This window comes from Sorex fumeus, unplaced genomic scaffold (genome assembly GCF_029834395.1).
Source record: "Sorex fumeus unplaced genomic scaffold, SorFum_2.1 ptg000045l, whole genome shotgun sequence".
NCBI lineage: Eukaryota > Metazoa > Chordata > Mammalia > Eulipotyphla > Soricidae > Sorex > Sorex fumeus.
The window spans coordinates 7522910-7539107 of NW_026606102.1; the positions used below are offsets into that span (position 1 = coordinate 7522910).

Sequence of the window (16198 nt, forward strand, 5' to 3'; positions counted from 1 at the left end):
CCTGGGTTCCATTCCCACGTCTTCCATTAGTGACTCTGTGACTTTAGGCTAGTTGCTTAACAGATACTTTATGCTTCCATTTTCCAGCAATAAAATGAAAAAAATCATAAACTTCATATATTTATAAAACTAACAGAGTTCATTAATACAACATTCTTAAAATCTACCTTAGTGTATATTTATCTTAGAATCTATCTTAGTGCTATGCAAGTTTTCTAGTATCAAACTCACCTACCAGAAGGCAGTATTTTCTTTTACAAATAATATAGTAAGTTGAGAGGCATGGTTCACTCTACGGGGAAGAAAAGCAAGCTGTAAGTGTGCTTTTTGACTGAATTTTAGACTTGATTACTTTCTCTAATGTGTTCTTTGGAATGTATGCTTGATTCAGCAAGCACTCACTGAATGCCAGCTGCTTGCTAGGCACACTTTCCTGGGCATACTAAACTCAGAGATTAGCAAATCCCAGTCTCTCCCTCACATTTAAAGAAAATGAAGGTACCGTGCACCAAATACTGCTGTAGGAGCAAATGTCGAATGGAGGGCCACACAGCCCTAGAAATTCCAAATATTCGGCAACCATACTTCATAAGTAGAGAGCATTAGATCTGGACCCTAAGAAATAGTAACCTTATTTATTAGAATCCAAATAAGAGTTTAAAAGTTTTAGACAGGAAAACTTTCCTGAACCCGAGACTAGATTTGACCTCTTTGGTTTAATGGCACCATAAGTGTTTTCTTCACCACATCAGTTTACCTGTAATTAAATGTTTGACAGTTGGGGTTCAGATTAGTTTCTGTGCAGTCAACTCAGTGCATTCCCTAGTTATCTCCAAGCTCCAAGAACTTAGAAGATATGTAAGATACTCAAGGAATATTTGTATTCTAAAATCTGTTCTCTTGTAACTTGCAGGGACCTCTAGATATGTGTGTGCCCTCTCTCTTGATCTCTCTCTCTGTACATGCATATATATATTATTATTATTATTATTATTATTATTATTTATAAATACCTAAAGAGATTGTTTGAGCTCATCAGAGAAGGTGCTGTTTTATATGCAAACCAAATAGTGTGTTTGGGGAAGTGCAGGGCAGATGGCTTGAAATGGATTCAAGATCTTTTCTAATTAATGTGCTGCTCAGGAAAAGGCCCTCCCATGTTCTGTCAGGTAGAACCTTTAATGAGGCAGTTCTGTGATGTTTACAAAGACTCCAGCATCCCAAGTGGCTGCAGGAATGGCAGCAGCTTTTATCACCTAACTTGGACCAGATGAAATGAACTCCCACAACAGGTTTCCGAAGAAACCTACCAGCTGCAACAAATGGGTTCCATACAACACCTGCCTATTCCGTACTTGGTGTACTGAGCAGTGGATCAAGGCTTTGTGAATTCTTGCCCCTGGGAAATGGCACAGAAAAAAATGGTGTGTATTGGGGAGGAGGGTGGGCAGAGGAAGAAAAACTTCTGATCAATTCTGTTACAGAACATCTGATTGGCAAGATCTGGGCCCTATGTCCTCTCACCAAAGAGATGTTACTGAAGCAAATAGTTGGTATTTTCCTCTGCTAAAAGGAGAGGCTGACTCTAGGGCTGGGAAAGTCCCTATACAGGGCAGAAGGGTACAGAAACGAGATAGATTGCTAAACCCAGTCATTATCCCTTTTGGGACCAATCTTGGGAACAATATTAAGTCGTTCAGAATGGTCTAGTTTCTAGTTTGGGGACTAAATTCCAAGTAACAGTCACAGAGCAAAAATATAGAAGATGACCTTTATGAAAAGATTTATAGATTTATATCTATTATAAATATATATGCATAAGTGTGCATCATATATATATATATATATATAAGCAAACTCACAACATTTTATTGAGACATCTTCTGAGGAAGTCAGTAATGAAATAATAATCAAGGATATAGGATTGTAATTCAGGGGATGCTATTTTTAAGGGGAAAGGCAAGGAATTTTGGAAGGCAGATATACTTACCACTATACCACTAACGTGCCAAGGCAAGGAATTTTGGAAAATTTTATCCACCAGAGGGATACTAGATCTGGGTATGAATGTCAATTATAAGCATAAATTCCCGTCTAATTATTAACTCTCATATTAGCTTAAAATTGACTATGGTTGAAGTATTTACACCATTAAAAATTGCAATCTTGGGGTCATAAAGAAAGTACAATGGTTAAGGTACTTGCCTTGAACACAAATGACTCAGGTTTGATCCCAGCACCCCACAGGATCCCCAAGCCCACAGCTAGGAGTAGGCTGGGTGTGACTCAAACAAAAACAAATTGCAATGCTTCAAATCAGTGCTTTATCATGGAAAAGTGACTGTTAAGTATTTTCCAGCATAGCATCAAATGGAAAAAGGATTTGCATAAGTGGAGATTGTGAAAATATCATAGAATGTTCCTCTAGGGAAGTACCATTTAATATGATACTGTGGAAACTAGAAAGTTTTTACTGTAGATAAGGTGGCCCAGTTGGGTCCGGAAATACCTGTGCCATTGAATGTTAAACAGGTAGCACTGTAGCACTGTCCTCCCGTTGTTCATCGATTTGCTCGAGCGGGCCAGTAACGTCTCTATCATGAGACTTGTTGTTACTGTGTTTGACATATTGAATACATCATGGGTAGCTTGCCAGACTTTGTCGTGTAGTCAAGATACTCTCGGTAGCTTGCTGGGCTCTCCGAGAGGGGCAGAGGAATCGAACCTGGCTCAGCCGGGCCTGCTGCACACAAGGCAAACACACTACCACTGTGCTATCGCTTCAGCCAGTTAAACAGGTAAATGTTTCTAATTAAGTTTTGTAAAATAAATGACTGTAATGCTTTATTTACCTACTGTTTTTCACTAATTTTTAAAAGTAACAATAATTACATAAACCACCTTAATAATTCCATATATTTTTATGTCATAAATAGGTACAAAATGACATCAAATTTTTCTTCTGGGGTCTCCAGATGCAAAGGGAAAATTCAAAGAGGAAACAGGAAGTTCATCTGGTTTCAAGATTTCCTTCTTTACAGTTTCTTAGGAATCTGAAAAGAACCGTTTTGCTTTGCTTGTAACAAAGAATAGTTTGGAAATTTGATTTATTATCAATAATGATTAGGACTTCAGAAAAAGATCAGACAGGTTAAAGTAAACTACTATAATCATTTATTGTTTTTTTTCTCTCAGCCTGGAAAAAAATAGAGAGAAATCTGGGGTATATATTTTGGTCTATGTTCTAGTCAAATCATTTGGTACCTAATGGAAAAAAGAACACAGAAATCTCTAGACTGAACAGACTTTAGTTAATCTGTGACTTTAATGCACACAATCCCATGAACAGGTTACCAAAATGCAGGAATCCTTGCTGGGTGGGACTCAGGTAGCAAAGTGTAGAGAGACATGAGATCCATGTGAAAAGACTCAAGACTCATAGCCACTGTGGGTGGATCATCTTTACAGAGTCTTTTCCCTGTGCCTCCAAATAGAACTAGCTCTCAAGACCCCAATTCACTATCAGAAGTGAACAAGAGCCTGGTGGAGATCTTGAAGATGGCACTAAGGGCAACCAACGGCAAACTCAACATAGAGAATCTCAATCTGAGTTTTCGAAAAGAAGATCGCTCCTTCTCTGGGTACCTACCACCACCCAAGGTAATCAAAACTATATTTCAAATCTGTTCATACCTATAGACTGCCTTGCATTCTGGGTCTTTAAAAACAATAAATAGTTAGATCTGTATTGTTCCTGTGGGTAATATTGAACAATTGCTTTATGTGCCACAAAAAAAAGAAGGGAAATATAAATATTGCAGAATTGCCCCAGGAAATTCTACCATTGAGGTTTGTTCTGTGTAATAATAGAGAATATAGAAATATTCACAGAATAAGTCATAGTGGCAAAAATGCATCATATGTTTCCCAACCCCAAGTGTTTATATTCAAACCCTCTACCACCTTCCATGAGGTCAGTGCATGCTTAGGGACATCACATTTTTGGACCTGATTTTATTTATGGCTAACAAAGATTAGCATGTTATTTGAGCATTAATTATAAGTACAAATGAGTTTCATAAAATCAGGTTCTCATCTGTATTCACGTACCATTATAAGTCAAACGAATCCCAGTTATGAAACTACCATATATAAGGAAAATAATAAGTACATTGATTACTCAATTCTACATGACAACTTGTTATCACCAGCCTTTATTGAGTTCTTACTAAGTTCCCAGCATTGTGTTTATTATATTCTCTAAATTAACACTTACAAAGTTAATTGCTTAAAAATAAATACAACATCTGGTAGATTTTATAGTGCCTGCATAAGAAATGAAAAAAGTGTCACAAAGGTCAGTTGAATCAATCACCCAAGGACCAGTGAGCCAATGGAGAATCAACATTCAAAGTATAGGCAAGTACTATAGATTGAAAACCAGAATTGAAATTCAGTTAGGCAAAATACATATGGAATATTTCAGTGAATTTACACACAAAAACTAGAATTCCAGAGAAATAGAAAAAAATTGAAATAATGTGAGAAAAATACCCTGTAGGAGAAATTACAAAATGCCTCTTATATCGTTACTGAGGATTAGAATGGAGACAATGAGAAAATTTTTAAAAATTAGTAATGATTACTAAGAAAGCAAGGACATAAAATGCTGGAAAAAGTTCTATTGTGAGGCAAAAAGCAGTTTTTCGATGCTTTTATATTTCAGTCCTCCAGTGATGCAAGGTCAAAGCCCACATTGATGTGTATAAGTTTGTGTAAATATGTCAATGATACCCATGCAAGCATGTTTCGCTTGAAAGAGAAAACATGACCAATTTCACATGGCATAAATGGCCTTTATTATGTTTATGAGAAAATTAGTAGAAATAGAATAAGAAACAGAAATTGTCATTATATTGGAAACTATATAACACTATCAGAGAAGTTTGAATTGTTTTCAGATTATGCTAGTAAAACAGGACATAAGTGACTGGAAAATCAAAATAAATTTGCTTAAACTGTTTGAGTATCAAATTTTTCATCTGGAAAATATGGGTTCCAAATATCTACCTCCTGTGTCTATTGGGAAGATTATTTGATAAGTATACGAAGGCACTTAGCACTGGCCATCAGAGTAGACATTCTTCCCCCCACAGCTGGCCCTGAAAGCTTAAATTTGTGTTCATGTCCAAGGAAATAGGGCACATTTTCCTTGAAGCTGGTCGGCCTCTTGTGAGCCATCTGGCATCTTTTAAGACATCTGGAACTCACTCAAAGTATATTACAGTTCTGGGAGGCATATAAAATAAAATTTTGTTTCACCAGAATGTGAGACAAATTGAGGCCCAAGGGACATTGGATATAGAATTCAGCAAGACGCACTCCAACATCTTGCTTTAGGACATAGAGCTTTAGACTAGACTAGGAAAGGCCATCAAAGTTAGAAGGGTTCTTTTTTCCCTTTTCTACCAGTAGTCTAAACTCTTTAGGATGACAGGAAGAATCCTAGAATTCTAAGTATCCTGTAAAGTCTTTGTTATCCTGTCCTTCAGGGATTGACGGTCAGAGAAACACCTGCTCAAGAAGCAACATTTCAGAGCATTCCTGGACTATCTACAGCATTATCTATAGGTTCTCAAATAAATAGACACAATCTTAAAAGCTAATCATGGATGTTATTGCTCAAAACAATGGAATTTTGAGCAGTCTTAAAGTATAGTGAAAAAACACAAATATCTGTTTTTCTAGCTCTGTGGCTTCAGTTCTTCTGTTCATAGTGTTTCCCAAAGAAGGTGATGAGGCCTCCCCCCACCCCCTACTCAGACCAAAGACTCTGTAATGATGCAATTTGATGGTTCTAGTAGCCTCTGATGAAACTGGTGGGTACTCTCTATTTCTTCACATGAAACCTAGCCATGTGTTGATTTTTTTTTTCTTTAAAGGGGTTGGTACTTCAAATTCCAAATGGAAACTTCTGCTCCAACACATTTTTTAAGTGTGCTATGCTTTTATTAAGAAAATTATATACATGATGAATGTTTATTTGTATCTGTTTGTATTACAAAATTTAGTGGAGCGAATAATTTAAAAAATCATTGACATTGGTAGACATGCTGGTATTCTGGTGTTGGGCATAGTATTGGAACATTGCATGCCTGGAACATTATTAACCATATTAAAAATCATCATGCCTAAATTAAAACTGAAAAAAAATCTTTACTTAGATTTCTGATTTTAACCTGGCAAGCTCCCCGCGACGTATTCGATATGCCAAACACAGTAACAACAAAGTCTCCAATGGAGACGTTACTGGGCCCACTCGAGCAAATCGATTTTAACAATGAAAGTGAAATTGTACTTGGAATTTTCAGCTCAATATAGCTAAAATCTGGAAAATTACTTTATGTGTAAATATAGCCAATATTAATTTTATATTTATTTAATAAAATATGCCATTCAGTGAATACATCATAGTTTATGATACTGATGAGCATCTGTGGTCTTCACTCTTTTAATACTTTAAATAGCAACTATAAAAGTAAAATATCTTTCATAGTTTTACAGTGTTACCTTTATTATATTTAGTTTCCTTATGTAATGAAAACTACTTTGGTTTCTGCAGGGCAATTGAAGTAGTATAGATCCCCAAATAACTACACAGACCGTTTTCTACATCAGACATAGATTTGATTGATTTGTAGAAGCTAAGAAATTCCTGAATATGAAAGCTTAATCCATATATCTTCCTCATTTCTTGAATTCATCATTTTTCTGCCTCACAACCCATCCCCATCCATAACTGTTTCCATATCTTCAACCCCAGAAGAATTAATTAGAACTCAGATTGATTTACCTGTAATTACTCTCTCTTTGCTTTCAAGAAACTTCTTCATGGCCATAAGGAGGGTATTCTGTTAACTGAATAAAGCAGGGTTTGTGATTGCAAAATCTACTCTTATGGTAAGACTCTTGCTATTACACTAGTCTACCTTCTGATAAGGACTGCAAGACAGTCTTCTGAAGTAAGTCAGGCTTCATTTTTTAAATGTAGTTGTTTCTATATAAACACATCTCCCCTAAAAAAAACAATAAAATTATTTTTACCAACATAAAACTAATTCCTTCCCTCCATTTTTCTAATCTATGTGCCATGTTCAATCAGTTTTTGCATTCAGAGTATAAATTTTAAGATGCATTCTAAACATTGATGAAGCATTGTGGACAACAGACTGAGAACAATGATATCAGTCCCTAAGTTCTCCAGGAGCTCAGGAAAAAGAGCAATATTTTAACCGTGTTGTCATATTCTGTATGAGAAATCAAATCAGTGATGATTTGATGACTGTGAACACAGAAATAGCATCAGCATAATCTAGTCCAAAAGCTCTTCAGAGGAGGTTTTACAAATAATGAATCTTTGAAGAGGTATATTTGGCAAAGAACCGGGGGTTTGAGACAAAGGAATGAATATGTAAGGTGCTCCAAATAAAGAAGCAATATGAAATAATAGTTTTGATATGGAAGATAGCTGAATGACATTCATATAGATGAAACACAGAGAATGGATAGTGGTTAGGGACAATGGGAGATAGTATTGTCCCTATATAAGAATGTAAAGATGATATAAAAATGTGAAGTAGAAGCAAGCTTATGATTTATCTTTCTAAAGAGTGTGAACTTAATCCTGAGGCCCAAAGGAATCATCAAAGAATATTAAAGAATATTAAACAAGTGAGTGATAAGACCAAATTCAAAGTTTTAAAATAACATTCTAATATAACATGGAGAATCAGAGGCAGGGAGTCTCCATAGGAAGCAGTTTCAATAATCCCAGCAAGAAATTATGAGGGTATAAGCTAGGCTAGAAAGAGAAGGGATGGAGATATTAAAAAGGTAGAAAAGTAGGTCTTGGGGAATAATTGGATGTGGGCCCTAAATTAGGGGGAGTCAAAAATGACTCCCAAGATTCTGGTTTTGGCAACTTGGTGGATTCTCTAAGACAGGAAAGAGGAAGAAGTAGTTCGGAGGAGGAGAGAACAGGATGATGAGTTCAGTTTCAGATGTACAGATTTGAATTGAAAGTCTACAGCTAAATTAATTGTAACTAATGTAAAACTGAGGAGATCAGTTAGAATTACCCAAGAATAAAAAGAAAATGAGACTGAAAAGTTGAAAGGATATTGTAAGTAAATAGATGCCAACAGAGGAGATGAAAAAATAATGAATAGGCATGGATTGGTCAGAAAATATAAAAGAAAGTTTTGTGAAAGGCTGGCATGGTCAACCATTATATATTATATAGTATATGTTATATATAAACTATATAGAGAGTATTTATAATTGGGACAGAATACATATATTAAATTTTTAATTATGGCTAATGATAAGACTTGGTATCACTGTATCACTGTCACTGTCATCCCGTTGATCTTTGAATTACTCGAGAGGGCGCCAGTAACGTCTCTGTTCCTCCCAGCCCTGAGATTTTAGCAGCCTCTTCTTACTCGTCTTTTCCCAAGTATTGGAGGCTCTTAAAGGGTCAGGGGCCAGGGGAATGAGACCTATTGTTGTTACTGTATTTGGCATATCAAATACACCACAGGGAGCTTTCCAGGCTCTGTCCCTGCGGGAAAGATACTCTTGGTAGCTTGCCGGGCTCTCCTAGAGGCATAAATGGGTAGGAAGTGTCTTATAATGTGTCGGTCCAGAAAGCAGCCTGGACCGTGGCTGTGGTTGGGCAGTGGAGGACAGGTCAGCTGCTGGGGCTGGGTCCCTTGGGTTGGGGAGGGCTCTCTCCCGCCCCACAGCCTGGTGCAGAGTCCAGTGGCATGGTTCTGGTAAGTAAGACTTGGTAAGTATAATTTAAGTCAAGTGATGGAGTACAGTGCAAATGGATCCAGAACTGAGAAGAGAAGTGAAGAACATCTGTGTGGCACTCTTTCAAGGAGCACTTGGGGAATATGCATATTTATTTCCCATCTCACTTATTGAATAACATTATATTACTACCGAGAGTATCTCGCCCGCACGGCAGAGCCTGGCAAGCTCCCCGTGACGTATTCGATATGCCAAACACAGTAACAACAAAGTCTCCAATGGAGACATTACTGGGCCCACTCGAGCAAATCAATGAACAACGGGAGGGCCTTTACTTTTTTACCTTTACCTGTTTACTTTTGATAAGGAATAATTTTATTTACAAAGAAACCCCACACAGTACATTTTTTCTTAATGAAAAAATGGTCATCATGATGAATGCTCATGCTGTAAAAGATTCTAATAAGACAAAAACTAGGTTGTCTAATAGATGTTTCTATTGCTAGAGTTGTCTAATAGATGCTTCTGTTGCTCTTTTACAATTGTCAACAGTAAGTTCTTAGCAGCTATCAATCAATCTGCTTCTATGAACCCTGATATACTATTTCTAATCTGCTGCTCATTGTAGCCTAGAGCAAAACTCAATGCTGCCAGAAGTAAATGAACTGTTTTTAGAGTAATCTCTTCTATTGATGTACAAAAATACATCAATATGTTCTGATCAGGAAGATAACTCAATTCTCAAGGGATAAAATGGCCTGACATAACTAATTTCCATCACTAAATTAATTCTATTTCCAATATCTGACTATTCTATTTTCATTCACTTTCTACTTCTTCCATATATGTATCCATCTATTTAACAATCACTGATTCTCTATTTTCCAGCACTGTACTAGACAATGGTAATAGGATAAGGAATGAAAAAGAATTCCAGACTTCAAGCCACCATACTGTAGAGAAGATCTCATTCATAATTACTTCCCAGCCACAGAGAAAGAGTATGTAATTCTGTTTTAGTACAGTAAATATCAAAATACATGAAGTTTCTACAGAGCCCCATGTTCTAACTAGTTATTTAATTATTTTTTTCTCTATTCCTGTTCTGTCAAACTCATTCACTTTTTTGTGATTAATGTCCATGATTTTCTCTTTTAAATATTAACATGCATCCTATACACCCGATTAGTTACATATGCATGCTTCAGACTTAGATAAATTGTTCCTTTCTTCCTATGGATACAAATGAAGATAAAATGTCTATCACTATGTTAAAATGTGGGTTTTATTATCAGTCAGGTCAGATAAGATCAACAGATCAGTTGATGGCTGTCATTGAAAAGATCATTTATTATTCACAGTCCTTAAGACTGTGCATTATTATTATGTGTGTGGTATGTGAAAATACAGATTCACATACCACAGGTCATTGGGGAAAGCATGAGTCAAGAGACAGAGAGAAATGTGAACAATAGCCTTTACTGTATATTGGAAGAAGCACAGTGACCAGGGTTGGTACTGACTAGTTCAAATAATTTCAGTGGACACTTTGGTAGAGAAGTTGTCCTTAGTTTTCTGGTACTTGGCTCTGGGGTGATCAGGACAGAGAAATAGCTCAAGTATGAGAATAAAAATAATTGATGTCCACATATATATAAAACACTTTCAAGCTAGTCTTTTACTCTTTCTAGGACCTACCTAGCTCTGGGAGGTACAGTCCCCCAAGGGGTAAAAATACTCTAAGATATCAACATACAAAAATGAAAAAAATGTTCAAAACAATCACAATTCTAAATTACAGTCCTTCGAGGGGTAAAAGGACTCTGTGATATCCACATAAAAAGATGGAAAAAAATTTCAACACATTCACAATTCTAAATTACCTCTCAAAAAGTAATAGTAGCTACTATTCAATTAAAAACTTGGATACTCTCCATCTGCTTTGACCTCTTTTATCTCTTCTTACTTCAATCACTATATACTTCATCTTATTCCCATTTTTTGGTCCACTCTCTTGTTCTCTAACCCTTCTCCTCTTTCCCCTCACCTCCTGTCTTTTATCTTTATTCTCTCTTTTTCTTTTTCTTCTAACCCTCCAATTTCTTCTTTTCATTTTTGGAGGAAAGAGTATTAATCAAATGCCTACTCCTCTCCCACAAATCTGAGTATTAAACTGGTTTATGATCTATGAAGACAACCCAAATCCCCAACTCTAGGTGAATGATCAAGAGGTCTTGGTGTATATACCAATGGAATACTATTCATCTCTAAGAAAGAACAAAATAATGTGATTTTTCACTGGTGTGAATGGAATTGGAAATTATCTTGCTGAGTGAAGTTAGTCAAAAAGAAAGGGATCGATACAGAACAATTTCACTCATATTTAGGACATTAAGTTATACACCAGCTAGTAACAAGTGGCTAAAAACCAACACATTAGAAAAATTGATCAACAAAATTACGTTAGTTGGATTGGACCTTTACAGGGCGAGGCATTGTGGTACTTGGGGGAGGGCGGTGGCTACACAGTGATGTATGCAATATCGGAATTATGTGCTGGGAAACAATAACAGTGTTATAAATCACAAAACCTCAAAAATTTCACTGTAGCACTGTTCTCCCGTTGTTCATCGATTTGGTTGAGCAGGCACCAGTAACATCTCCATTGTGAGACTTGTTGTTACTGTTTTTAGCATATTGAATACATCACTGGAAGCTTGCCAGGCTCTGCCTCACGGCCGGGATACTCTCAGTAGCTTGCCGGGCTCTCCCATAGGGATGAAGGAGTTGAACTCAGGTCGGCTGTGTGCAAAGAAAATGCCCTACCTGCTGTGCTATCACTCCAGCTCTCAAAAATGTCAAAGAATAAATATGATGCTTTCTAAATATATTGTTAGAATGATGAATAAGGTGTCACTAACTTTTTCTGAGTTCAGAATATAAACTAGTTTTTTTTATTCTTTAAAAAATTTCAAAGAACAAAAAATAAACTAGCTTATAATCTGAACTCAGAAAATTTTAAGTCCTGATAAATTGCAGTTAGTGACACCTTATTTATCATTTCAACAATATATTTAGAAAGCATCATATTTAGAGTCTATGACAATCAAGCTACCGAGAGTATTCGATATGCCAGACACAGTAACAACAATCTAATATTAAGGAAATAATTTGATATCTCTGTTCTTTTTCCTTAAAAATTAAGTATAGATATTAATAGGGCTGGAGCGATAGCACAGCGGGTAGGGCGTTCGCCTTACAAGCGGCCAACATGGCCGACCCGAGTTCGATTCCTCCGCCCCTCTCGGAGAGCCCGGCAAGCTACCGAGAGTATTTGATATGCCAGACACAGTAACAACAAAGTCTCCAATGGAGACGTTACTGGGCTCGCTCGAGCAAATCGACGATCAACGGGAGGGCCTTTACCTCGAGCAAATTAATATTAACTATTAGTATGATGAGTTTGTTTTATAAGTGTAATGGATGAAGAAAACTATTTACAATTCATCTATGTAATAGATGATATCCAACACTCCATTTCATCCGTAAAGAAGCACCAGCCCAGACAAGGTCAGATTCGAACACCTGAAAAACCTGCCATCAGTACTCATCAATACACTGGCTCAGCTCTTCACACACTACCTTGTCTGAATTCAAAGTTTCGTCCCAGTGGAAAACCAGCAGGACTGTACGACTGTACAAGAAGGGAGATATCCACAACATTGGCAACTATCGCCCGATCTCCTTGTTGTCTGTTGTCTGCAAGCTGTTCACTCTTGTCATCCTCTATAGGATTGGCAGAACACTAGGTGAAGGACAACCATGCGAGCAAGTCAGGTTCCGAAAAGGATTCAGCACAATCGACCATACCCACAAAATAACCAAGCTCATTGAGGTTTCTCAGGAGTTCAAGACGCTGCTCTGTCTAACGTTCATTGGTTTAAAGAAGGCCTTTGATTCTATTGAGGCTGAAGTGGTCATCGGAACCCTAGCCAAACAGGGCATTCAAACTCAATACATCAGGATCCTTCGTGAGCTATTACGGATTCACTACCAGGATTTCACCATTCTACAAGGAAGTGATCAAACAGGTCAAGACGGGGGTTCATCAGGGTGATACCATTTCACTGAAACTCTTCAGTGCCACCCTCAAAAATGTCATGCGACGACTAGAATAGGAAGGAATGGGAGTGAAGATAGACGATCGGCAACTACACCACCTCTGCTTTGCTGATGACATCATTCTAATAACACCAAACATTAGCCAAGTGGCACAAATGCTGGCCAGCTTCTACTGTGAGTGTGGAAAGGTCAGACTGCAGCTGAATTTTATGAAGATGTTAATGAGAAACGGTCTCGTTCCTGATGTTTCATTCACTCTCAACAGAACAAACATCTCCAAATGCAACAGTTATGTATACCTAGGTCGAGAAGTCAACATGACTAATGACTTGGCACATGAGTTGCACAGGAGGAAGAGAGCAGCTTGGAACGCCTTCAAGAGCATCGAAGAAATAACTAAGAGTATGAGGAACCTCCAGCTCCGGGCTTCAATTCCACTGTTCTTCCTGCGTTAACATACACCTCAGAGACCTGGGCCCTATGAAAACAGGATGAGAACGCTATTCGGGTCTCCCAAAAAGGAATGGAAAGAGCTATGCTTGGAGTATCATGCTTCACTCAAGTGATAGAAGTAATCCGGAGTTCTGACCTCCATCGATGATAAAGAATGAGGGATGCTGTCTTGTTTGCCAGGATGTTGAAAATCAGATGGGCTGAACATGTAATGAGATTTAGACTACTGGACTAGAGCCATTACTGACTGGATTCCACCAGACGTCAAAAGATTGCGTGACCGCCCACATATGAGATGGTCAGACTTCTTCATCAAGACCTCGAACAATGGTTTGAGGCTCTTTGTATTCCTAGAACAAGGAGACGCCATTGGACTACATTAGCATGTGACACGGACGAATGGAGATATTACTGGCGCCCACTTGAGCAAATCGATGACTAACAGGATGACAAGTGATCAAGTGATCAAGTGATTGTGCGTCTCATTTTTAAATGTCAATTCCCTTAATTTTTATTATAATTATCATACCAGTTTTAGGCATAGAGCATCTGTGTATTTTTTAACTTAATACATACTTTTCTTTTTACTTAAACACCTTCGTTTACAAAATTGTTCATAATATAGTTGTTACAGGCATTCAATTGTCCAACACCATATCACTGTCAGTGTGACCTTCACTCACCACTGTCCCCAGTTTCCCACCTACCTTACAAGCCTGCATCTTCGCAGGCACAAAATCATTTATTTAATATTGCTTGTTATAATTGAAAGGCTAATGGAATTATAAAAATATTCTTTAATAAAAGAAAACTTATGAAAATTGTTCTATTTCACAATGTGGTTATTAAATAATATCTAAGGGTTTACTATACTGTTTGTTGCTAGTTGACCTCTCTGTGTTACTTTCTTTGTTTATTGAGCTTAGTAGGCTTCTATACTGTTTTTCCTTCTAATTTGATGTGCTCCTACTGGGCTGTCAGTATTGTGGAACTCGGAGGTGCCATGCAGCCACATATGCTGCCACTTACTCCAGGAACTCTAGCATATACAGGACTGGGCCCACAAATTTCCAAGGGAGCTGCTGTGGCATGTGGGTGTGGCTTCTGGAGCTCCCAGAAGTCTAGTGGGTGGGTGCAAGCTGCCCATTCCCACTCCTAGAAGACCCCAGAGTTCTCTGTCTGAAAACTGATGTACCTGAGATTTTCGTTGGTTTGTTGTCTGCAGGGATTAGTTGTGAAGAAGTGAAGTAGTGGCTGTGGGGTATGGGGGCATCTGCCAGGGATTGGCAGGGCAGAGTTTTTATGTAAACTTATATTTGTGTTTTTAATATGAACATTTCCATTTTGAATAATATATCTTTAACAATATAACATGCACCATATGGATTATGAAAAAGGAACACTTCAAAGAATGTACAGAATATGCACATAAATATGCTAAAAAACACCTTCTTGTGGCCAGAGCGATAGTACAGCAGTAGGGAGTTTGCCTTGCATGCAGCCGACATGGGTTCGATCTCCAGCATCCCATATGGTCCCCAGAGCACCGCCGGGAGGAACCACTGAGCATTGCTGGGTGTGACCCAGAAAGAAAAAAACAAAACAAAAAACCAAAAAAACCAAACTTCTTTTACAATTTAATTTAATTTCTTGGTTTACAATACTATTAATAATAGTTTCTCGTGGACCAAGGTCTAGCTTCCACAAAGCATTGTAGATTGACTCCTTTCTGTAATCTACCCAAAATTCAATGGTATCTAAATAGTGAGCAGTAGAAGTCTGTTAACCAAATAAAAATTTACCATTGATGATGATTCACCTGAATAGGCTATCCTGAATTACATGTTATTATGGTATGGTGTACTCATGGGCATTAACACTTGAAATATAAAATCATATACTTGTAAAGGAAAACTTGAAACTCAATTTTATTATAGTAAACTTCCTAATTATTTGTAATTTGCAGGTCAGGGCTATATGTGGGAAGCATGGAATATATCTGACTTTGAGCCTCCTAGAAACATTGCTCAACCATCAGGATTTGGGTTATCAAGATGAAATAAAGTAAGTTGATATTTTATTCACACGACTTTCTGTTGGAATGCCAAATACAGAGACAAGTTTTATGTATAAAGTCACTGATTTCCATCACTTGAATAGAATGATTATTGACTAACAAGAATCAGATTTACCATTTTACTTAAACTATAGAAGTATAGACTTGTCACTTCACTTTGACTTCAATCAGCATAATGAACAAGAGGAATTTAGAAGACAGCCAAGAGGCTCTTCAAGCCCATGTTCTCCCTTGAACATATATTTCACTTGCTTTTTTCTATGTTGTTTATTTCTACTCTGGAGAATCCTGTGTTCTCTCTAGAGCACATATCTTCTCTTTCTCTCCCCTTCCATCTTTCTAAATAAGTTTCAATGAAAATTCTCTTGCTTGACAAAAATAAATTAATTAAGAAATAAATGAAAGCCTAGAATTTTCCTGGCATTTAAGAGATAAATGGTGGAATTAGAAATGGTGAGGAAGCTAATATGCACAGTGCAGAAAAATAGAGGTGAGAGGTGACCAAGAAATTTTTTCTGAAAATTTACAAAAAGTTTCCTTCAATTCTTCACATCAGTATTGGCTAATGTGTCCATTTGAAGAAACTATCCAAGCCAGGGGGAAACAAACCAAGAGGCAGAAAAAAAATGTTATAAATATTCAGAGGCTTGGAAATAGCTTGTCTTCGAGAGAGAAACATGAGCTATGGGGTAGAATCTTCAGTGGATATTATGTTATATTAGAGCCAAA

General features: G+C 37.2%; 1 protein-coding gene across 1 annotated transcript in view; it reads left to right on the forward strand.

Moving 5' to 3' along the window:
* Nucleotides 1-16198, forward strand: part of CUNH1orf87 (chromosome unknown C1orf87 homolog) — a 71209-nt gene that overhangs the window by 30962 nt on the left and 24049 nt on the right. Inside the window, exons 6-7 of the mRNA XM_056122301.1 lie at nucleotides 3495-3660; nucleotides 15359-15456. Coding sequence (XP_055978276.1) covers nucleotides 3495-3660; nucleotides 15359-15456 — 264 coding nt within the window. The remainder of the gene's footprint in view (nucleotides 1-3494; nucleotides 3661-15358; nucleotides 15457-16198) is intronic.